At 70.9% G+C, this 23,257-nt stretch overlaps 1 protein-coding gene across 1 annotated transcript; it reads right to left on the bottom strand.

Moving 5' to 3' along the window:
• Positions 1-281: 281 nt before the first annotated feature.
• MEGF8 (multiple EGF like domains 8) lies at positions 282-21,960 on the bottom strand. Its single transcript, XM_067563777.1, is given in 43 exon segments — positions 282-1,917; positions 2,088-2,220; positions 2,432-2,562; positions 2,793-2,963; positions 3,178-3,370; positions 3,566-3,728; positions 4,123-4,330; positions 4,519-4,733; positions 4,836-5,046; positions 5,210-5,342; positions 6,039-6,279; positions 6,600-6,801; positions 6,803-7,020; positions 7,297-7,781; positions 7,935-8,053; positions 8,528-8,638; positions 8,835-9,049; positions 9,175-9,307; positions 9,586-9,808; positions 10,186-10,396; positions 10,483-10,512; positions 10,515-10,572; positions 10,575-10,677; positions 10,806-11,054; positions 11,158-11,271; positions 11,373-11,504; positions 11,648-11,766; positions 12,611-12,850; positions 13,232-13,432; positions 13,588-13,779; positions 14,046-14,209; positions 14,680-14,827; positions 14,923-15,030; positions 15,343-15,500; positions 15,771-15,890; positions 16,122-16,267; positions 16,347-16,527; positions 16,734-16,953; positions 18,746-18,834; positions 19,003-19,183; positions 20,028-20,234; positions 20,440-20,603; positions 21,805-21,960. Coding segments are annotated over 42 exon segments (8,196 nt in total). The 5' UTR covers positions 20,563-20,603; positions 21,805-21,960; the 3' UTR covers positions 282-720.
• Between the last annotated feature and the right edge of the window lie 1,297 nt (positions 21,961-23,257).

Raw genomic sequence — 23,257 nt, 5'->3', positions numbered from 1 at the left:
CTGCTGCCTCAGGGCCAGCTGGCCTGGGAACTGCCCCCACAGGCTGCTGCGGCCTCTCCCCTGGGTACAGAGCCAGCTTCTTCCTCACCAGGACACCCCCAGCCACAGACTAACCCCCCCCCCCACACACACACACACAGCCCCGGGGGGGCAGGAAGAGAAAATCCTCATCTCGGCCATTTCACGGGCAGCGCTGTGGGGACCCCTCACCCGGCGCTGAGACACAGCCCCTCTGTTATAAATCATCACTGCCCCCCGAACACACAGACGAGGGACAGACCTCTGGCTGTTCTCTTTATTCACCACCCCGGGGAGTGGGAACGTGGGGGGGGTCATCCCCCTTAAATACAGGAGTTAACTGAACACACGCAGGAACCCAGCATCAAACATGCCCCTTTCGACTCCCAGGCACCATCAGCGCCTTAGAGCTGGGGGGTCCCTGATCCCCTCAGTGCTCTGGGGCAGCCCCCAGGTGGGGCTGCTGTGGAAGGGGTTCAGACGAACACAGACACAGGCCCTGGTTCATGGGAGGCGGGTCTGGCTGCCCCATCCAAGGGCGAATCCTCGCCCTGCCAATCCAGCTCCATGTAGCTGCTGCGACCCTGTCCACTGGAATCAGCCCATGTTGTCCAAGTCGCAGGTCTCGTGGCCCGTCCTGGTGATGCCCGCGCTGGCCGGGTCGCAGATCCCATGGCCCAGCCCCACGGTGCCCACGCTGGCTCACAGCGACATGCTGGTCAGGTTGTCGTGGCTCAGCAGGCCTTTACGGGAGCTGCTGGCACCGTGGCTGTTGCTGCAATAGTCCTGGAGGTTGTGGCGCAGGGTGACGAGGGCCGAGCCCAGGCAGGCGCGATTGGGGGCCTGGGTGCCGCCAGGCAGCTGGAAGAGCAGGGTGGCGACGCCCGCCATGCCATCGTCAGTGGGCTCCAGCGTGATGGGCCCCACCCGGAAGCTGGAGTAGGAGTAGCCCAGCAGGTGGGAGAGGAAGGGCTCTGAGCGCCGGAAGTGGGCTGAGTAGGGTGCCTCGTGGTAGGGCTTGAGGCGGCTGGGCATGGCCTGGGGGGTTGCTAGCGGGGGGTGCTTGTGGGGGCGGGCGGGCAGGAAGACCAGCTCGGCGGTGTGGGGCCCGGCCTCCGGCTCGAAGTGGACCGTGACCTTGGCGAAGGGGCGGCTGGCCATCTTGGTCATCTCCTGCAGCTGGCGGTGCTGCTCGTGCCGCAGGTCCAGGAACTGCTTCACCTTCCAGAGCAGCACGCAGACGGAGAGGAAGAGGAAGAAGCAGGAGAAGAAGACGGAGAAGAAGACGAAGAGGTCGATGTGGGCCTGGTCCTGCCGGAAGAAGAGCAGCCCCTGCGACTCGCTGCCGTTGGGCCCGGCCCCCAGCAGCAGCAGGTAGAAGCGGCTGGACTTGAGGGCGTGCAGCTCGTGCGGGTAGGTCACCACCACGCGGTCCCGCACGCCCCGCACCGCCAGCACGGCTTGCGGCGCCCGCACTGTGATGTAGGTGATGAGGCCGCGCGGGCGCTCCTCCCGCAGCCGGGGCAGGGCCGTGCCATTGGCCCGCGGGCCAGCGCCCCCCTCCTCGGCCCCGCCCTGTGCCGGCGGCAGCACCCGCACGGCGTGCACGCCCGTGGCCCGGTCCACGTCCACGGCGAAGGTGTCGTAGGCGGTGGAGATGAAGAGGTCGACGGCGCCGAAGGTGACGTCCACGGTGATGCGGATGTCGACGTTGGTGAACTTGGGCTGCACGGCGAAGAGCACGGTGCGGCCGTGCGGCAGGTGCCGCAGGGTGGGCTGGTGGAAGCAGTTGTTCTGGGAGGTGGGGTCGAAGCAGAACTCATGCTCCACCGAGATCAGCCGGTAGCACTGGTGGCCCCCCACCGGCATCCCGTGGAACGAGTCCTGGCACTTAGCGCACTGGGGGGAGGGGATAGGGTCAGTGAGAGCAGCGCCCCCAGGCAGCTCAGCCCCTCACCCAATAGCCCCGCCCCCACCTGGTACTTGCAGCACCCCTGACTGGCCCCACCCACACCTGGTATTTGTAGCAGTGCTGGCTGGCCCCGCCCCCGCCCCGGCCCCGCCCCCACCTGGAGCTTGTAGCAGTCCTTCTTGTCCGCCTGGGCACTGTTCTGACAGGGCCCCGTCTCCGTGTTGTTCTGGCAGGGGCAGCCCGTCCCGTCCAGCTCGTTACACGTGTCTGCATGGCCGTTACACTGGCACCTGGGGGGAGGGGGCGGGGAGGTCAGGGGGGCAGGAACGACTGGCCCAAGCGGGGCGCGATGTCCAGCTCCGGGCGCCCCAGGCTGGCGGGGAGGGGGACAAACCGGAGGCCCAGCGGAGCGAAGGACGGCTGCGGAGCCGAGGGGCCGGGCGCAGTGGGAGGTGGGCAGGGCCGTGGGGCGGAGGGGAGCCAGGGAGCGCAGCGCCGTACCGGGTGCACCTGCCGTCCAGCAGGAAGTAGCCGTGCAGGCAGCTCTCGCACTTCTCCCCAAAGCTGTTGTTCTGGCAGCTCACGCAGACGGCCACGTCCTCGGCCGGCCCCTCCGCCGCCCAGCCGGGGATCTGCAGAGACAGGGGTGAGACGGGGAGACCCGGACCCCTCCCCCAGCTCACTCCCCCCCCGCCCAGCTGGGGATCTGCATTGACGGAGACCCGACCCCCTCCCGCAGCCCAGCCGGGGATCTGCGGAGATGGGGGTGAGACCCCCCTCCCCCAGCTCAGCCCAGCTGGGGATCTGCGGGGAGATGGGGGGGATGAGACAGGGGTGAGACAAGGGAGTGGGGCGGGCTCACCAGGGCGGGCTCCAGCGGGAAGCGGGCCGGGTCGCGCCGCGCGGCCTCGAGCTGCTCGCGGGAGATGCAGACGTCGCTGTTCCCGTGGCAGAAGGCGCGGCAGGGCCGGCAGGGCCCCCCGTTCAGCGCCGAGCCCACGAAGAGTGGCTGGCACTTCTCGCAGTGCGCCCCCTGCAGGGAGGGGGCAGCTGAGCCTGGGGCACCAGAGACCCCCCCCCCAATACCCCTGACCCCCAGAACCCCACCCCTCACAGGGAGACCCCAGGGCACCCGAAGCCCCCCCGCCTCCCACGATCTAATGCCAGACACCCCCGCTGCCAGCTGGGACCCCCACCCCACTCCCCCCGGCGTGGGTGTTGGCGAAGGCTGCGGCCCGGCCCCTCACCATGGTGTTGTTGAAGCAGCGCAGGCAGCGGTCGGGCGCCCCCACGCCGGCGCAGTTGCTGTGCCTGTTGCAGAGACACTCGGCCGAGCAGTTCTCGCCCACGTAGCCGAAGTGGCAGCGGCAGAGGTTGGGCTCCACGCACGTCCCGTTCACGCAGCCCTGCTCGCACACCGGCCGGCACAGCCCCGTGGCGCTGCGGGGGGCGGGAGACGGTCACGCGCCCGGGGCATCCTCAGCCCTGGCCTCACGGGCCGCGGTGCCAGCAGGCCCTGCAGGTGCAACCCCTCACCCCCCATCGCGCTGGGGCAAGGGCTGCTGGTGCCCCCGGCTCTGAACCCCCCCCCACCCCAGGTAGGGTCTGAGCCATGCCCCCTGCCCCCCCGCTCACTTGTGCAGGGTGTAGCCGCTCTTGCAGGCGCACTCGAAGCCGCGCGGCCGGTCGTGGCAGGTCTGCGTCTCGTTGCAGTCGTGGTGCCCGTTCAGACACTCGTTCTCCGGGGGGCACGACAGGAAGGACCAGGTGGCCCCTGCCCCACACGACTGCGCCAGCCCTGGGGACAGCGGCATTGTGGGTAACCCCACCCACACCCCACCCCTGGGGACAGCGGCATTGTGGGTAAATCCCCCACCCCACTCCTGGGGACAGCAGCATTGTGGGTAAATCCCTGCATGCCAGCACCAGGGACCCCCCCCAGCCCTGGGGACCCATCCCTCCACACCACCTCGGAGACACCAGTACTGCAGGTCCAGCCCCCGGCCCCCCACATGGAGCAAAGCACCCTGGGTAAGGGGAGGCAAGGCTCTTGCAGGGAGATAGGAATTGTGGGAAGGGCCCTAGGAGCTACTGCACCATGGGTAACAGTCCTGACCCCCTGGAGCAAGGCATCATGGGTAAATCCCCCCAGGGCAGCACAGCATCATGGGTAAGAGCCCCCTGGTACCTACCGTGCCGGGGCCCGTCCAGCCCCCCCTCCAGGCAGCGCCCATCGCCGTTCTCGCCGGGGCGGCCGCACCAGCCACAGCGGGGCAGGCGGGTGCAGAGGGCGCATTGCTGGGCACGGGCGCAGGGCGGGGTGCAGCTCTCGGCCCCGCTCAGCACCCGCCCACACAGCCCCGCCAGGCACCGCATGGGCAGGTAGGTGGGGCTCATACACTGCAGGGGAGAGGGGAGGGTTACTGCTGCCCTTCCCCTGGGGGGCCCCCCACTCCCCACAGGGCCCCCCTCACCGCCAGCACAGCCCCTCCTCCCCCGGGGGCCCCCCTCCTCCACAGGGCCCCCCCTCACCACCAGCACAGCCCCCTGCCCCCCTCACATGGGGATATCCCCCCAGCCCCCAGTACCTGGTGCAGGCTGAGGCTCCAGACGCAATGCTGCCAGCCCCCATCGGCCCCCTTGGAGCCCAGGCAGTCGTGGCAGGAGCTGTGGTTGTGGCAGGGCGTGGGGCAGGCCAGGGGGGGCGAGGACTCCACAGGCATGGGCGAGACGTTGAGCAGCGAGTGGCTGAAGCACGTCCAGTCGTAGGTGGGCTGCACGCTCAGGATGCGCCGCGTCTCGCCTGGGGGGCGGTGGGGCACTCAGATCCCGGGTGATCCCCGGCATCTCCCCACCCCGTACCCGCCCCGTGCCCACCCCAGTCCCCCGCCCCGCTGGCCCGTACCGGTGCGTTTGAACTGGCGCGTCCACATGCACTTGCCGGAGGCGGTGCAGGCGGGGCAGTCGGACGCCTCGCAGGAGATCTCGGAGCAGTTGCTGGCCACGAAGATCTCGCGCTGGTTGATGCGGCAGTCGTTCTCCGACGTGCAGCTCCCGGCGCTGCCGATGCAGGCGCCCTCGGGGCAGTTGGTGCACCATTTGCACTGCGGGGGTGCCTGGGGGCGGGGGTGTGTCAGGGGTTGGCCTGCAGTGCCCCACTGAACCCCCACAGCCTTCCCCACAGCACCTGCCCCACTGCGCCCCCTCAGCCGGAACCCTGTCCCCCTCCCCACAGCACCCGGCCCACCTGGCGCCCCACACCCGCCCCGCGTCACTCACCGCGGTGCCCAGCCCGTGGGCCATGGCGCGGGGATGCTGGGCCAGACACTCGCTGCAGGTCCGCAGGCGCCGGCACTCGTCCGCCGAGCGGGGCGTGGGGAAGCAGGCGGCCGCCCCGGGTGGGCAGCCCAGCCTACGGAGAAGACCAAGACATGGGTACCGCAGCCCTGCCCCCACTGCTGGCTAGCACCCCCTGGACCCGTCTCGGCCACGCCCCTGGCCAGCAGAGCCCACCTCCCTCCCTGCCTGGTGCCTCGTGTGACGGGGGATTTTCTGTAATATTCTTAGGACCCCCGTGTGTGCCTCAGTTTCCCTCACTGCAGAGAGCAGGGACCGGGCTGGCGGGACGGGTGCAAGGGGCTGCCAAGGGAGCCGCGCTGTCAGCCGCAGACGGACGCTGAGCAGGGGCGCTGCAGCCTGGCCGACCCGAACGGACACAGCTGGTGCTGCTGGGACCTGCCCCCAGACTCGGCTCTCGCAGGGGCTGATCTGACTCCGGCGGCACCCTCGGGGGCAGAGGGGCTCTGGTGCTGCCAGCCCAGGCCTGGGGGCTGTGGGCTGCCCCTTCGCCAACCGGGATCGCATAGAGACCTCACCTGTAACCCTGCCCGTCCTCTGCCAAGGGCCACACCCCCTCCAGCACAGCCACGCCCCTACCACCCACGGTACTAATGGCCACGCCCCCTTCTGGTTTGGCCACACCCCTGCTTCCTACCATACTAGTGGCCACGCTCCCTCCTCTTCCACCCACAACAGCCACGCCCTCAATCCCCTGTAGCCACGCCCCCACCGATGGCCACGCCCCCAACTCCCTGCCCCGCCCTGCTACCTGGCAGCAGCATCACTGGAGAGGCAGCTGCCGTGGCACCAGGTGCAGCTGGCGCTGGCGCGGGAGTGGTTGCAGGCGTCGGGCTCAGGGAAGATGAGGCAGGGGTCGGAGGGCACCGTCAGCGCGGCCATGCGCCCCAGCGCCACCCCGCTGAACCCCCCCGAGACGTAGATCCGGCCCCCGACCGCGGCCACCGCGTGGGCCACCGACTCGTTCATGGGCCCGCCCACCACTGCCGGGTCTGGAGGAAAGGGAGGGGGTTGGCAAAGGATCATGGGTAATTCTGCTAACCCTGGCTGGGGCGGGGGGGGGGGAGGGGAATCAGCAAAGGATCCTGGGTAACCCTGGCTGGGGGGTAGGCACGGGGAAGGAATTTCCGGGGAGCAACTGGAAGTGCGAAAATCTCCCCCCCTGCCCGTGCAAAGGGGGTCCCCATCCCCCCATACCCGTGCAGTGGGGGTCCCTCCCCACAGCCCCCCATACCCATGCGAAGCAGGTCCCCAGCACCCCCCAGCCCCCCGTACCCATGCAGTGGGGGTCCCTGCCCCCAGCCCCCCGTACCCGTGAGGTTGGGCAGGATCCAGGTGTTGCAGCTGAGCTGGTAGAAGAGCAGCTGGTTGCTGAAGTCGTGAGTCTCGGTGCGGCCCCCCAGCACCACCATGGTGTCGCGCAGCACGGCCGCCGCGTGGAAGAAGTGAGCCAGCGGCTGGGGGACGACACGGGCTCAGAGCGACGAAGGGTCAAACCCCCCAAACCCATCCCATTGCCAATGCACACCCAAGCCCCCCACCTCCCCGCTGCCCCCCCCGGCCCCCCACCTTGCGGCCCTGGGTGGGGGCCAGCAGGCTCCAGGTCAGGTTGGGGCAGTAGAGGCTGTAGAGCTCGGGGGAGGCCGACACCGTCTCCACGTGGAATCGCTGCCCCCCGAAGACGTAGATGGCGTCTGTGCCCTCGTGGTAGACGGCCGAGTGCCCGTACAGACCTGCGGGAGGGCAGCAGTGAGGGGGGACGGCCCCCAAACAACAGACCTGGGGACAGTGAGGGGGGGCAGCTACTGAACCCCTCACCCCCAGCCTGTCCCCTCCCCTGCCCTGCCTGCCAGCTCCTGGGGTCCACGCTGGGGCATGATGGAGGGCAGATGGAGGAGGAAACTGGAAGGGTCGTACCTGGGGGGGTCATACTTGCAGGGGGGGTCCTGGCCGACTGCTCCCCCAACAGTGCTTGCTCTCCAGGCTGGGGGCCCCGGGGGGGATCGTACCTGTGGGGGGGGTCCCGGCCGGCTGCCCCACCCGCCAGCGCTCGCTCTCCACGTCGTACTCCAGCAGCTGCTTGTTGAAGCCGCTCTCCGGGGAGTAGCCGCCGATGAGCAGCAGGGAGGCGCCGCGCCGGGGGGTCAGCGTGTGCCCCGCCACGGCCGGGAGCAGGGCGTCCTGGGGGGCAGAGCAGAGCTCAGAGCGGGTGGGGCCGAGGTCACAGGTAGCCCAGCCGCGGCGAGCAGGGGCCGAGGGTCCCGGGGCCGAGCTGGGGATCGGGGTTACCTGCTCCTGTCTCCACTGCAGCGTGGTGAGATTGAGCACCCAGCAGTCGCTGGCGACGCCGCCGGCCGCCAGCCCCCCCAACACCACCATGGCCTGGCGGGACGGCACGTAGGCTGCCGCGTGGAAATAGCGGGGGCTGGGCCCCGGCCCCCCGTCCTCCGTCCCCGCCAGCATCTGGGTCCAGCGGCGCTCAGGGATGGAGTACCTGGGCAGAGAGCCCCCCAGTGAGAGAGCGCCCCCTGGGAGCCAAGGCCCAGAGACCCCGGCCCCACTCCCGGCCCGGATCCAGGAGCCCAGAGACCCACGGCCCCACCCCTGTGGAAGGGGGTCCCAGCGAGGGCGGAGGCTCCCTGCTCACCTGTAGACATTGCCCAGCAGCCCCTGGCGCAGCGAGAGGCCCCCGAACATCCAGAGCGTCGCCTCCGGCCCCTCCACCAGCGTGTGGCCCAGGCGGTGCAGGAACCGGCTGGCCGTGTCCTGGGACAGACACACAGACACGGGGTCAGGGCCCAGGGGGTAGCGCCTGTGGGCAGTGCAGGGGGTGAGGGCCCGTGCCGGGCGGGGGGTGACGAAGTGGGCATGTCCGCAATGAATACTGTGCGTGCCTCAGTCTCCCCTGGTCGTTATCCCCGTGTGTGGGTGTCCGGTCGGGCTGTGAGCTTTGCCAGGGGCGGCTGGGGGGGGGTGGTCTGTCCCCGGTGGAGGAGCCCAGGGAGCAGGGCCCAGGAATGGTTCCTGGGCTGTGAACCGCTGCTGACTGTCGGGAGGGGCGGGGGGGGGGCTGCCCACGGGGCCGGACACGCCCAGGCCACATTCGGGAAGCAGCTGCCCTGGTGCGAGGGGCCCGGGGGACTCAGCCCTGGAGCCTGGTTGACTGCACCCCGAGTGGTTCCAGGGGTCAGACTGTGGGTCTCCGGCACAGGTGCCCAGCAGGGTGGGGGGCAGACTCACGGGGGTCAGCTGGCTGTCGATCAGCGTCTCCCAGACGACCTTCCCCGGGTCCAGCGGCACCGAGCAATCCGCACCCCCAAACCCCTCGCCACAGACGCAGAGACCCAGGCTCTGGGGGCGGGAGGGGGAGGGTAAGAGCAGGCACAGCACCCATCCCGCCCCCCCTCGGCCCCTGCCCCCCACGAGCCTCGGGAGAGATCCTGGGCCCAGCCCCCCTGTGGGCCCCCCGGACTCACCCTGCCCAGTCCCCCAGCCCTCCCCCCCATTGGAACCCGCGGCCCCCCCACCCCGCTGCCCCATGGCTCACCCCGTTGCAGACTCCCTGGCCGGCGTGGGCCGAGCAGTTCCCAGGGCAGAGCCGCAGCTGGCAGTGGGGCCCGGCGTAGCCCCCCCGGCAGACGCAGCGCCCGCCCCGGCACTCCTGGGGGGGGCGGCAGCCGGGCCGGCAGCGATGCACCGCGTAGCTGGCGTTGAAGCCCGAGGCCGCGCTGGAGTTCGCCTCGTAGTATAGGACCAGCAGCCCTGGGGGGGCAGGGGGTTAGTGGGGTCTGGGCGCCCTGGGAATGGCCAGGGGATGGGGGGGTCTGTGCCCCCCCGGGCACAGCCAGGAGCCGGGGACGACCCCTCCCTGCGCAGACAGCACCCACCTGAGGCGGCCTCCAGGGTGAGGGGCTGGGCGCGGCCCTGCCCGCAGACGGCGCCGGCGAGGGTCCGGTCGGCCAGGAGCGCCCCGCTGCCCAGGAAGGCCGGCAACCCGTCGAAGGCGTACACGTAACTGTGCTGGGGGGCAGGCGGCGGTGAGACCCCTGGCCTGGCTCCGCCCCCGCCCCCCTGCTCACCCCACAGCCCCTGCCCCCCCGTTCCCGCCCCAGCCCCCGCCCCCTGGGTCAGACCCTGCTCCGCCCCATGACCTCCACAGCCCCTGCCCCAGACCCCCCCCCCATCATCCCCTATTTGCCCCACACACCGCACAGCCCCCGCCCCAGATCGCCCTCCATCCCCACAGCACCGACCCCTCCCCCACACCACCCAGCGTGCACCCAGCTGCCCCCCCTCACCATGCAGGGAGTGCGCAGGTCGGGCTGCAGGCTCAGGCTGATGGTGGGGCAGGGCTGGGCCGGGGGGCAGGGCTCCAGGCCGGACGAGACCGACAGCACCCACAGGCAGTAGGCCAGGTCCTCGGGCGCCCCCCCCGCCCGCCGCGAGCCCAGGGACCCCGAGGCCGAGAGATTGGCCAGCAGCGAGCGCCCCTCGCACGCCCGGTAGCAGGTGCCCACGTTCCTGGGGGAGAGAGAGCGGGTGAGCGGGGGAGGGGCTCTGGGGCTGCGACCGGCAAGTGCAAAGGAGGGGGGGTCCCTTCTCGATCGCCCCCCTCCCCAATTTCCCCATCACCCCCCCAGAGGGCAGCTAGTGACACACAGCGCTGCATGGAAACATGAACAGGCTTCACCAGCACGGACAGGGCCCGCGAAACCGCCTGGGCCTGGGGGCGGGGCCCCGGCACCTCTCGGGGGAAGTCGGGGGGCAGGGGGCTCACCTGGGGTCCCCGTAGTAGACAGTGGTGCAGCGCTGGCAGTGCGGCCCCTCGGGGGGGGTGTCTGGCAGATCTCTGGGGGCAGGGGGGTGTCTGGGGGTGTCTGGGAGCAGGGGGGTCTCACCTGGGGTCCCCATAGTAGCCGGCAGCGCAGCGCTCGCAGTGCGGCCCCTCGGTGGGGGGGGCGCAGTAGCAGGCCCCCGTGGCCCCGTGGCAGTAGCCCAGCTGGGGCAGGCCGTGCCCGTTGCAGTCACACGCCCGGCACCCGCCCGGGCTCGTGGCGTTGCCGAAGCTGCCGGGCCGGCAGAGGTGGCAGCGCTCGCCGTGGGTCCAGTCTGAGGAGAGGGGGAGAGTCAGAGCAGCGGGGAGGAGGGGGGGGACAAGGGTGCAGGGGAGCAGGGGGGTCGTGGGGGGGACTCACTCTGGCACTGGTCGCACACTCCGGGCCCCCCGCCTGGCAGTGGCTGTGGAAGTGGCAGCCGCAGTCCACGCTGCACCGGGGCCCCCCTCGCTGCTGTTGGCGCCGGCCCCCGGCTCCGAGGTCCAGCCCAGCTCACAGACGCACGTGTAGTCGGGGGGGCCGCTGCACCAGCCGTGCCCGCAGTCCTCGTAGCACCTGGGGAGACGCCAGGGGTGGGGGGCGGAGCCGGGACGGCCAACGCCCCCCTGAGCACCAGCCCCCCAGCCCTGCATGGCCCTCCCCCATCCCGGCCCCCCAGCCACCCGTGCCAGCCCCGCCCCTACGTCTGGTTGCAGTGCGTGAGGCCGTCGCCGGCGTAGCCGCGCGGGCACCGACACTCGTAGGCCTCGGGCGTGTTGCGGCAGCTGGCGAAGGGGTGGCAGCGCGCCATGCCCAGCCGGCACTCGTCCACGTCGGGGCACTGCCCGTACGACCACTGGGCGGGCTCGGCGGGGGGCAGCCCGTGGGTCTCCCACAGCGCCACCGAGCAGTTGGCGAAGCTGCCCACGCCGGAGAAATCGCCCTGGAGGCACCTGAGGGGTGGGGGGAAGAGATGGGGGTCAGGAACCAGAGGCGACCACACCCCCCAAGCCAGCCAGCCCCTGCCGTGCCCCACGTCCCACCCCGGCCCGTTACCTGCCCAGCGTGGGGTTGTCCGTGTTCCCGCACCAGCCGCACTCGAAGTGCTGCAGACAGTCCCGGCAGGTGTTGAACCGGGCGCAGTCCAGGCACTGGGGCACCGAATGGACGCTGGGGGCAGGAGACAGACAAGTCAGGCCCCTGCTCTGCCCGCTAGCCCCCCTCCCCTCCCAGGGCCGGGGGAGAACCCAGGCGTCCTGGCTCCCGCTCACCTGTCGTACCAGCCGCGGCAGTCGCCGTAGGGGTACTTGGCCAGGTAGGCGGCGAAGAAGAAGCAGCTGAGTGTGGACTGGCACCAGGCACACTGGCTGGAGTTGGACAGGCACTCGGCACACGTGCTGCGCCTGCGGACGGGGGGGTTAGCTCCCCGGCAGCTCAGAGCCCCCCCATTTCCTAGGGCACCCGGCCCACACGCTGACCCCCCCACGGCCCCGCCGCCCCCCCAGGTCCCGCCCCGTCACCCACACACTCGCCCAGGGGGACTCACTGGTGGCACAGCGCCGGGCAGTCGTGAGGGGCCCGGATGGCCTGGGGCTGCCGGCCCCGGCGGCTACACAGCAGGTCGCCCTTCTTGCTGCTGTTCACCTGCCACTCGCAGAATGGGTCCTAGGGGGCAGCGAGGGGGGGGTCAGAGACCCTCCAGCGCCCCGAGCGCCCCCCAACACCAGAGCCCCCTGCCACACCCCATCCCCCAACTTCACCGGGTGGTTTAGGCCATGCGAGGCTGCCCACCGCCTGCCCTGTGAGCTGTCGTCTGGAAACTCAGTCTGCTGATCCCGGCCTGGCATCGGCACCACCCACCGAGCAGCCCCAACGACGGCCCCACGGGGGCCCAACAGCCACCCCGAATCTCCCGCCCCCAGGGGCTCCTCCGGCTGCACTCTGACGGGGGGGCAGGACTCCTCAGGGGGGAGTCTGGGGGGGAAAGGTCCCGGCAGCAGGGCCGGCGGACGTTTCGGGGGCAGAGACCCCTTTCCGGGCCGGGTGACGTGCGAATCAGCTGGCGGTTTTACCGCGACCCCCTGGCCCCAATCGCCGGCCACATCTCTGGTTGCTAGCCCGGGGCAGCACGTCCGCGCCGTGGGGCAGGCCTGGGGCTCCCCGCTCAGGGCAGCGAAGGCTGGGCAGGCCACATTCCCGGACGCGCTGGGCTAGCAGGGAGCTGGCTCCGGGCAGTGGGGCGGGGCGGGGCGGGGCAGGGCGCACGTTTGGGGCTGAGAGTTCGCGGGTGCTGCCGTGTGCGGGGGGAGCGCGGGGGCACGCCCTGGCTGGGACGGGACAGCCTGGAGGGGGCTGATCCCACCTGGGAAAGGCACCCCCGGCTGGGGCACTGAAGGGGCCCCGCAGTTCAGTGGCCATGTTGCAGCCCCCCGCTCCCCAAAACACCTGCCATCTCCCCCCACCCCCAGCCCAGGCGCAGCCCCAGCTGCTCCCCCCGTCCCCGGCTCACCGCGCTGCAGGCGTGGCAGTCCCGGTACTCCTCGCACAGGAAGCAGTTGCTGGGCGAGAGGACGAGGCGCACGGAGCCCCCGGCGCACGGCCCCCCGCCCCCCGGCCCCTCCAGCCGCCCGTGGCAGCTGGTGCTCAGCGGGCACCAGCCGCAGCCCTGGTCGGCCAGGCAGGCCAGGCAGGAGGGGTAGGAGGGGCAGTGCCCCGAGCGGAACGGCTCCAGGAAGAAGTACGAGATCTCCTGGGGAGAGGGGGCAGTGAGACCCATGGGCACCCCGACGGCCACCCAACGCCCCGGACAGCCCCTCCCCCAGCGCGACAGCCGGGCCCCTGCGGCACCTGCATACAGATCACACAAGGGCGGGGGGGCACGGGACAGGGGGTGGGGTGGGGAGGGGCAGGGGGACACACAGGGGGTCACACACCTTGTCCCCAGTGGGGTGGGGAGAGGCAGGGGGACACACGGGGGGGGGGGGGTCACACACCCTGCCCCCGGCGGGGTGGGGAGAGGCAGGGGGGCACATGGGGGGGGTCACACACCCTGCCCCCGGCGGGGTGGGGAGAGGCAGGGGGGCACACGGGGGGTCACACGCGGGGTGGGCAAGGGCGGGGGGTCACTCACGCTGCCGCCGGGCACGCCGGTGCGGTTCCAGACCAGGGTCAGCTCGCTGCTCTGCCCGTTGCCCGAGCTGTTGAGGTGGCCCTCGACCTGCACCGCGTACTTGTTGCCCCGCTCGGGGCTGGGGAAGAGGCGCTCGGCCCCCGGGCGCTGCAGGAGGCGCGTCTCCTTGTCCTGCTGCACGGCCCAGCGCCCCACCTCCTCCTGCCATGGGGGGGCGGGGGTCAGAGGGGGAGGCACGGAGCCGGCACCCCCCAGCGCTGCCCTGCGGCCGGCCTTGTCGGCCGGGGAGGGCGCCCCACGCTGACCCCCGCCCCGCTCCCTGTGGGCCCGGGGAGGGCGCCCGAGACCCCCCTTACCAGCTCGGGGCTGTTGGGGGCGCGGCCCAGCTTGGCGACCACGTGGAGGCGCTGGACGCGGGCCCAGACGGAGACGTGGGGGGCGGGCGCGGGGCCGCCCAGCAGCGGGTAGATGAAGCCCTTGTAGACCAGGGAAACGTCCATCTCGGTGCTGGGGCTCAGCGTGATGGTCGTGCTGCGGACGATGGTCACCTGGGGGGGCACCGGGGTCAGTCCGGCCCCTGGCGGGGGCACCCGCTGCTGTCAGCTGCCCGAGCCCCCACAGCTGCCCGCTGGTGCCGGTGCCCGAGCTGCCCCTCCCCCCGCCGGCGCTGCGAGCTGCCCCAGCAGTGCCCCCAAGCCCCATCCCGGCAGGGGCACCCCATTGCTGTCACCCCCGGGGAGCCTCCCCCACCGTGCCCCTCCCCCCCATGGGCCATGCGGGTGCCCGAGCTGCCGGCAGTGCCCGGCCATGCCACCTTGTCGGGCTGGGAGTCGTTGCGGGGCTGCTGGTAGGTGAGCAGGTGCAGGCCCGGCAGGAAGTTCTGGCGCTGGCAGCTCTCCAGGGAGGTGATGAACACGGGCCGCGGCCCCCACCAGCCGTAGGTGCCCGAGATCTGCCCCACGCGGCAGCGGCTCTGCTCTGGTGGGGCGGAGAGGAAAGGGGGCAGAGGCTGAGTCCTCGCGGGCCCCTGAAAACACAGTCCCCCACCCCCATCTCTCACCCCAGGAACGAGCCCCCCCACAACACGCCCCCCCCCCGCTACCCCCCATCTCTCACCCCAGGAACACAGCGACCTGCCACGCCCCCACCACCCGCCAAGAAAGCAGCCCCACCCCCATCCTGCCCTGCCCCATCCCCCCAGCAAATACACTCCTGCACCCCTACTCCACAAAACCCACCTGCCCCCAGGGCTTCCGCCCCCAGGCAACACACCCCTCCCACACCACAGCCCAGGTGGGGCAGAGAGGGGCGCCCCCCGGACAGGCAGGTGGGGGAGGGGCTGGAGAGCTGGGGACGCAGGGGACTGGAGAGCTGGGGGGCGGGGGACGCAGGGGGCAAGTGAGGCAGGTGGGGTAGGGGCTGGGGAGGTGGGGGCGGGGGGCACTCACCGGCGAGGGGCATGCACGTCTCGTTCTGCACGCACCATCCAAAGGGCCCTGGTGCGCGGGGCGGGGGGGGGCCGGGGCCCCCGAAGGCCAGGCAGGACTCGCAGTCCACCAGGAGCCGGGCCAGGCCCAGACAGCCGGTGCCGGGGCACTGCGAGAGAGACACGGCGATGGGGGAGGGGAGCTAGCAGCAGGGAGAACCCAGGAGTCCTGCCCCAGCCCCCCCCGGCGCCGCGGGTGACTCACGTTGCTATGGGGCGCGGGGCTCTGGCAGGCGTCCATGCACCAGGCGCACTCGGGGTCCTTGCCGCATGTGCTGCTCTCCGTGTACATGGAGCAGTAATCCAGGTGGTACTGGGGGGGCAGGGTAGTGAGGGGGCTGCCCCCCAGACAGCCCCCAGCCAGAGACCCCTCCCCCTCCCCCAGCCAGCCGGAGAAACCCCCCCAACCCTACCGACCCTGAGATCCCCTCCCCCAGCCAGCCAGACACCTCCCCCGGCCCCCCAGCCACAGAGACCCCCCAGCTGCCTCCCCGCAGACAGGAAGCAATAACCCAGGTGGGGGTGAGGGGAGGGAAGTCCCCCCAGACAGCCCCCCCCCATGGGTCCGACCCGGGAAGGGGCAGGGGGTGCGGAGGGGAAGGTGGGGTGCCGGGGGGTCACTCACGTTCTGGGCGGGCACCTGGAAGACGAAGGTGGGCACCTTGTAGGCCACGAGATCCCCGCGGGGCGTCCCGCTGAAGCCCCCCGCCACCAGCAGCACGTTGTCCCGCAGCACAGCCGCCACGTGGGAATAGCGGCCCCCGGCCGGCCGCCCCGCCTGCTCTGCGCGGGGGGGCATCAGAGACAGCACTGAGACACTCTTGTCCCCCCCAGGGGCATCCCCGTCTGCTAGGGCACCCCCCGGGACACCCCCTCTTTCCCCCATCCACTGGGGCACCTCCTCGCCCTCCACAGGGGGGCGCCCCCCGTCCCCGTGTCAATTCTGACACCTCAACCGCGCTGCATGCTCCACATCCCCCCCACTGCCAGCCCCCCAAAGCCTGTCCCGACACATGGGCCATGGCCCCAGCACTGCCCCCGACCCCCACTCACCATGGGGCAGGCGCTGGGCCAGCGCCTGGCCGGGCACCCACTGGTGGCAGCCCAGGTGGTAGAAGAAGACGCCGTCCTCGTAGCACTTCTCCTCGTGGAAGTGGGTGTGCACGTTGCCCCCTGCGTGGGAGGGGGGGTCAGATCAGGGGGGGGGTCAGATCGGGGGCAGGATCACCAACACCCCCACACAAGCCAACGATGGGCAGGATAAGGGGGTGTCAGTCAGTGCACAGGGCCCAGGGACACTGGGGGGGGGGCCCGGATGGGGGGCCAGTAGGGGGTTTCCAGCGGGGGGGTCTCCATGGGGCTGAGTGAGCCCCGCAGGGACTACAGTTCGCAGGGGTCGCTCACCGTACACCACCATGTAGTCGCCCACGAGGCTGGCGCTGTGGAAGACGCGCTCGCGGGGCCCACGCTGGGGGTCGCGCCCGCGCAGGGGGCTCCAGTGGCGCAGGCCGACGTGGAACAGGTCCGTGCTGTTCACCCGCATGCTGAACCTGGGGGGGGGCGAGGTCAGCCAGGAAGCACCAGACCCCCCCCTCAGCCCAGCCCGGCCACCCCCTGCTGATCGCTCACCGGGCCGTGGAGGGCCGGTGCCCCCCGTACACCAGCAGGGTGCGGGACGGGGGGTGGAAGAGCATGGAGTGCCCGGCGGCTGCGGGCGCCTTCCCCCCCGCAGGCACCACAGGCTCCCAGCGCCACGTCTCCAGGTGGAAGCGGAACATCTGCGAGGAGAAGACGTCCACGGCGGTGCGGCCTGCGGGAGGGGCCAGTTAGTGGGGGATGGAGCCCAGGAGTCCCGGTTCTCAGCCTCTTGCTCTGACCCATGGGACCCCCGTCCCCTCCCTGAGCTGGAGAGAAAACCCAGGCGTCCCGGCTCCCAGCCCCCCCCCCCCCGCTGTGACCCACGGCACCCCACTCCCCTCCCGGAGCCAGGCGTCCCGGCTCCCAGCCACCTCTCACCTCCAAAGACATACAGCCACGTATCCACCACGGCGGCAGCGTGGCTGGCCAGGCCAGGGGGTGGGGGGCCTGTGGAGTTGGTGGGGGCCAGCTCCAGCCAGTGCCCCTCGTGGGGCAGGTACCTCCAGACGTCGCTGGCCAAGGAGCCGTTGGCCAGCTCCCCGCCGCAGACCACCAGCGAGCCCTGCCAGGCCACAGCCACATGGGAGTGCCGGGCCGACTGCGGAGAGAGACAGGGGTTAGCGCCCAGGGGCCAGGGCCGCCACGGGCTGGGGCTGCCGTGGGGTGGGTGATGCCCGTCTGTTGCCGACCGCCCTGTGCCCACAGCTTGATGCACTCACCGCACCCCACGCTAGGCCGGGGGACACAGGACGTGGTTTGAAACTAGCCCCTCACTGCCAGCAGCATCCCGGGGAGACAGCCAGGACCAAGCGGGAAAGCCGAGGCGGTTGCAGCTGCTCTGTCCTGCCGCCCCTAGATCAGCTGGGGGGCAGCCCTCCTGCCGTGTAAGGGGACCCTGCGCCCCACTGCACCCCTTATTCACACCCCACACTACCATAATACCCTGGCCCACGACGCCACGGGAGGTACCATTGGAAACCCCCCACCCCGCTGGTCATTTCTGCTCCGGCTGAGAGCACAGGCGGCAGGAACCACCAGCTACGGATGTTTGCTGGAATTATGATAGCGTGTCTACACCTGGCGGAAGGGGGGGGGGAATAGGGTCCGGCCTAGACCAAGGAGCCAGTGTTTGCGTCTCTGCCCCACCCAGTGGGCAGGGAACAGAGCGACCATCAGCCAGCGGGGAGAGACTGGGCTGGCTTGGCAAAGGATCCCCACAGAGGGTCGTCATGCTGCCCCACGGTGACTGCCGTGGGGTCCCTGCGGAGAGCTGACGGCACCGGCACGGATGTTAGGCTATGAAGCATGGCCGAACAAGAAGCCGGGACGCACAGCAGCTCTTCACCCGTCTCCCACGAGGTCAGCAAGGTGCGACCAGCCACAGCGGGGGAACCCCCACGGCAAGGGGACACCAGGCTGCGCTCACCCCGCCTCGTGACCCAAGCCACTGAACCGTGGGAGACGCCACCTTTGGCGCCATCGCCAGAGCCGTGGGGCCGGAGCTCTCGCAAGCCGAGCGGGGAGTCTGTCCGCCAAGGGGCCTGACGTCTTGGAAACCCACGACAGACAGGGACCTGCTTCCCGCGGAAGACCAGCTGCCCACAGCTAAGAGGAAGACCGACGCCAAGCGAACCCAGCTGGCACAGAGGCCGCAGACGTGTTTTCACTTGGATTCGCCCCGTACAGCTGCAGTCACATCAACCCCGGCTGCTCCGCTTTCCCCGCGGCGCTCAGCCCCGGGCACTGGTGCTGGGAAGGGCGGAGCCGCCCAGCACAGTAAGTAGCTGCGTGGGGTGGGCCGGACAGCGGCAGGGTGCTGGGGTCACTGCCCGGAGTCATCAAGGCTGGGGAGCCAGAGTGGGGCTCGCGGGCACAGAGCCACAGGACGGGGCTGCTAGCCCAGACACGCAGGGCGGCCTGCAGGCTGGCCGGGAGCATGGCAGACTGCAGGGCGTGAGGCAACAGCCCCCCCAAACCGGCTCGCTGGGGACCCGCCACGCAGGCATCCAGGGCCGCACCGGCACCAGGAGAAGCAGGCAGAGCAGGTCGGGAACGCTCGGGTCCGAGGACGCTCACAGGCGGGGCAGAGGGAGACGGCTTTCGGGGCGCAGCTGGGGGACCGTCCTGGCCGCATGAGACAGCCCCCGAGACCGGGATCCACGGAGCCTCGTCCGCGCCAGGCCGGCCTCGGCTCAGCGCAACAAGCTGGCAGACGCTGGTTAGCTGGGGGGCTACGCGCGCAGCGGGGGGGCTGAGGGGCACTTACACATGGGGGGGACTGATGGGGGCTACGCACCAGGGGAGGGGCTACACACGGGGGAGGGGCTGGTGGGGGGGCTACGCACCGGGGGAGGGGCTATGCATGGGGGGGCTGATGGGGGGCTACGCACCGGGGAAGGGCTCAGCACCCAGCGCTGCCATAGGTTGGTGGTGAAGTCGTAGCTGACGAGGTCGCCCAGCGCCATGTTCAGATCCAGCCCTTGGGGACAGAGCGGCTGTGAGGGAGGGACCCTCAAATGCCCCCACCCTGCCCCCCGGCCCCACTGCCCCCATCCCTGCACCCCCCATTACCCCAACTCCCTCTGCACCAACCCCCTGCCCCCCACTTCCCCATATCCCCACCCCCGCGGCAGCCATGGTCTCTGACCCCCAAAGATGTAGAGCGCCCCAGTGGGGGGCAGGACGGCGCCGGCAGCAGCTGTGCGGGGCCGGAAGTGGGGGTCACCGGCGCTCACGTTGTACCATCGCCCGGCGCCCTGGTTCTCGCCCAGTGCCAGGTCACAGGCCTCACCCACAAAGCCCGGCTGGCACCGGCACCGATCAGACTCCTGCAGGAACAGACATACAGATGGAGGGTCCCAGCTCACAGACACCTCACCCCATCCCCGGGGCTCCCCTCAGCTCACAGGGGAGGGGGAGCAGTGGGATGGGGGCAGCATCTGTCTCACGGGGTGGCAGGCCCTGTGCCCCAGGCAGCAGCCATGGGGGTGGGACAAAGGGGGGATTTTCTTAGTGGTTGGCATGAACACAGTGCGCGTGCCTCAGTTTCCCCACGTGCAGCACAGCAAATGGGAGGGAGGGGTTTGCTGCCGCCGAGGACGAGGTGTGACCTCGCGTAGCAGCCAGGACCCCTGACGATGGCCTAGAGTTGGGGACCCCAGCACCCGGTGCCTGGGAGGCCACCCCCTCATGGCAACCAGCTGGGTGACCTGGCTGGCGGGTTTCAGCCAGGGGAAGAACGGATGGAAGAGAGGGGCCCTGGGGACCGAAGACACAGGCGGGGCCGGGGGGGAAGGTGATCCAGGGGGATAGACGGCACGAAGGGGGCGTCGGGCGGGGACGAGACGCCTGAGCCCCCTGGCTGGGGACAGACCCAGCCGGACGGGCTGTGAGTTCGAGGCCCCGAGAGCTGCCGGTGTGCTGTCAGACGCAGCGACCTGCCGTGCAGAGGTTGGGGTTGCACTGCACTCCCTGGGCGTGGGGGGCCCGGGGACCCACGGTGAGCCAAAGGCTCAGAGGTGCGGTGTCGGGAGGCGGCGGGGCCAGGGTGCCTAGCCCCAGACAGAGACAGTGACCCTTCGAGCAGGGCCCCCCGGGACCGTTACAGTACCAAGCAGCATGAGGCTGGGAATCTGTGATGGGGGACAGTGGGGGGCCAAGGGGGGGACTCACCTGGTCGCAGGTCCCGTGGCCCAGGCAGTAGCTGTGGCAGCGGGGCACGGCGCAGTCCTTGCCCCCCCAGCCGGGCTGGCACTGGCAGTCACCGTGGGGGTCGCAGGTGCCGTGCCCGGAGCAGCCGCGGGGGCAGAGTGAGACCCGGTAGCTGGCGTTGAAGCCCAGCAGGTTGTAGTTGGCGTCACTGAACAGGTGCAGCAGCATCTGGGGGGCGGGAGAGGGTCAAATCACCCCACGGACCCCATAACCCCTCCCAGCCCCCCCACTGCTCCTCCCAGCATTTCACAGCCCAACCTGCCCCCTACCCTCCATCCACCCCCCACTCCCATCCCTTCCCAGCCCCCCCCATACGCTCCATCCCCTGCCCCCTCCCCACCCAGCCCTGCCCGCAGCCGCCCCCCTGGGGTACCTTGCCAGAGGTGGCCTCGAGGGGGGGGGGCAGGGTGCTGCCGCTCAGGCTGGCCAGCAGTGGGCAGCGCGGGGAGTCGCCGTCGTAGACGAAGAGGTAGTCGTAGGTGCACTCCGTGTCCATGAAGAGGAAGGTCAGGAGCACGCGGTGCCGGCTGCTGGGGGCTGGGGAGATGGGGGGGGGTCAGACACGGCCGAGCCCCCACACCTCCCTGAACCCCAATCCCTGCCCCACAGGCAGCACAGCTCCCAGCATGCACCGCGCTGCCCCCAGGGCTCTGAGCCCCCACCCGTCAGAGGGCTAGCTGTGGGAGCCCTGTGGTCCTGGCTGGCTGAGGGGGACTCTGCCTGGGGGGCTGTTCCTGGAGGAGGAGGGGGCCTATGGCCCCCCTGCCTGGGGGCTATCCTAGATTTCACAACCACAAGGCAGCACGTGATCATCCACCCTGCATGTCACAGGCCAGAGCCCTGCCCGCATCCCCAGCGGGGCTGCAGCAGCCTCAGGGACGGGAACCCGCACCCGGGTAACTGCCCGTGCTGGGAAATCAGCACTGGCGCAGAAAGGGAGCCGGGCTTACAGGGGACGAGAAGCTGGAGATGAGTCAGCAGCGTACCCTGCAGTGTGCCCGGCGTGCCAGGAAGGCCAGCGGCGTATTGGGCTGCATCAGTGAGAGCACTGCCAGCAGATGGAGGGCAGTGATTATTCCCCTCTATTCGGTATTGGTGAGGCCGCATTTGGAGTATTGTGTCCAGTTTTGGGCCCCCCACTACGGGAAGGATGTGGAGAAGTTGGAGCGAGTCCAGCAGAGGGCAACACAAATGATGAGGGGGCTGGAGCACAGGACTTATGGGGAGAGGCTGAGGGAACTGGGCTTGTTCAGTCTGCAGAAGAGAAGAGTAAGGGGGATTTGATAGCAGCCTGCGACTACCTGAAAGGGGGTCACAGGGAGGATGGGGCTAGGCTGTTCTCATGGTGGCAGGTGACAGAACAAGGAGCAGGTCTCAAGCTGCAGTGGGGCAGGTCTAGGGTGGATTGGGGGGGGGGGGTGAAGCACGGGGATGGGTTACTAGGGAGCTGGGGGAATCTCCATCCTTGGGGTTTAAGGCCCGGCTGGGATGGGTTAGCCGGTTGGTCCTGCCTGGAGCAGGGTGGGACTAGACCAGACACCTCCTGGGTCCCTTCCACCCCAGCTGCCATGATTCTGTCATTTACACCCCGGCCCCGCTCCCAGCCGTGGGTCGATCCGGGGCACCGAGGACGGGATCGAGTCGCCCCGACCCTTCCCCGGGCCCCTGGACGGCAGGAGCTCCTGGCCCCCCTGCCCCGCCCGCCGGATCGCGCCCGGCCCGGCCCGGCCCGGCTCACCTTCGATCAGCCACTCGCAGTTGCCGTTCACCGAGTAGTTGCCGGCCCCGTCGCTCACGAAGCCGGCGCCGCCCCGCAGCACCTGCCGCTGCCCCTTGCAGTCCCCGGCCCCGGCCCCGCGGGCCCCGCTCAGCGCCACGAGCAGCGCCAGCAGCAGGCCGGGCCGGCGGGGGCCCGCGGGGCGCCGGGCAGCTCCCATGGCGGGGGGGGTCAACCGGGGGTGGGGGGCCCCATGCCCCGTCCTGTGCAGGGGAGCAGCGGGGCGGGGGGTCTGCAGGGGCCTAGCGCGGGAATCCCGGGGGGGCCGGGCCGTGGACCCTGCAGCGATGGGGGGGGGCCGCGATGGGGACACGGAGGGACCCTGTAGGAGGACCTATAGGGCGGGGGGGTCCGCGGGGGGACAGGGTCTAGAGGGCGGGGCACTTCGGGGGGATCCTGCGGGGGCCGGGCCGCTATGGGGGGCGGGGGGGTCTATAGGGGCTGGGTCGCTATGGGGGTTGGGGGGCGGCGGGTCTATAGGGGCCGGGCCGGGCCGGTCTCTCACCCGCTCGCTCTACCCGTGGCGGACCCGGGCCGGGAGCAGCGAGATGAGAGGCCAGAGCGACCACGGCAGAAGGGGGCGAGGGACGGGAGGGCGCGCAAGGAACCATAGAGCGGGGCGGGGCGGGGCTGCGGGAAAGGCCCCGGTCCGGCCGCTCTGGCTTCCCGCCTCGTTGGTTCCTGCCCGGAGCCTGGCTGGGGGCGGGGCGGGCTGTTCCGCGGGAGGAGCCTGAACCGCAGGGCCCCGCCCCCCGCCGCGAGCCTCCGGGAGCCCCGCCCCCACCGAACGTCTCGAGCTGCTCGCCCCGCCCCCCATTCATAAAATATTACCCAAAAATTCCCATTTCCCGCCAGCTCCGGGGCGTTAACTCTGGGCCCTACTGATGGCCCCGGGTCACCTGTGCCAGGCCCCCCCAGGGATCGGGCCCTTGAATCCTGGGGCGCGGCCAGGCCGGACTCCAGTGCGTGGGGTCTGCCCACCCCGCGTCTCCCCACACCCGCGCAGCCGCCTCCTGACTCGGGCTCCGCAGGGCTCAGCCCCCCTGCTCCGCCTGGACTCCCCGTGCGGGACCCCCCTGGACGGGTCCCAGGGACCCCTCCCCGCCCACCAGGGCCGGGCACCCGCCTGCCGTCAGCTGCAATTCCCGCCCGCGGGGGCGTCGGGGGGGTCGTTAGTTCTCAGGGTCCCAGCGCAGAGTCTTTGCTAACTGCTGAACGAGGAGTTACAGCAGCGACCCCCTGGAGAGCCCCATTCTCGGGGCTCCCTCCTCGCCGGGCCCCATGGGGGGCTGGCCCCCCAGCCACCCCCACACCTGTCCCCTCGCCCCTCCCCATCCTTTATCTCCTTCCCGGGCTAGGTGGCCACTCCTCTTGGTCACAGCCTGTCACAGCTGGTTGTCCCAGGGCAGGGGGT

This window comes from Emydura macquarii, unplaced genomic scaffold, assembly GCF_026122565.2.
Source record: "Emydura macquarii macquarii isolate MOO-44397 ecotype Brisbane River unplaced genomic scaffold, CSIRO-AGI_Emac_v2 contig_2594, whole genome shotgun sequence".
Taxonomy (NCBI): Eukaryota; Metazoa; Chordata; order Testudines; family Chelidae; genus Emydura; species Emydura macquarii.
This window is presented reverse-complemented; position numbering and strand designations above follow the sequence as displayed.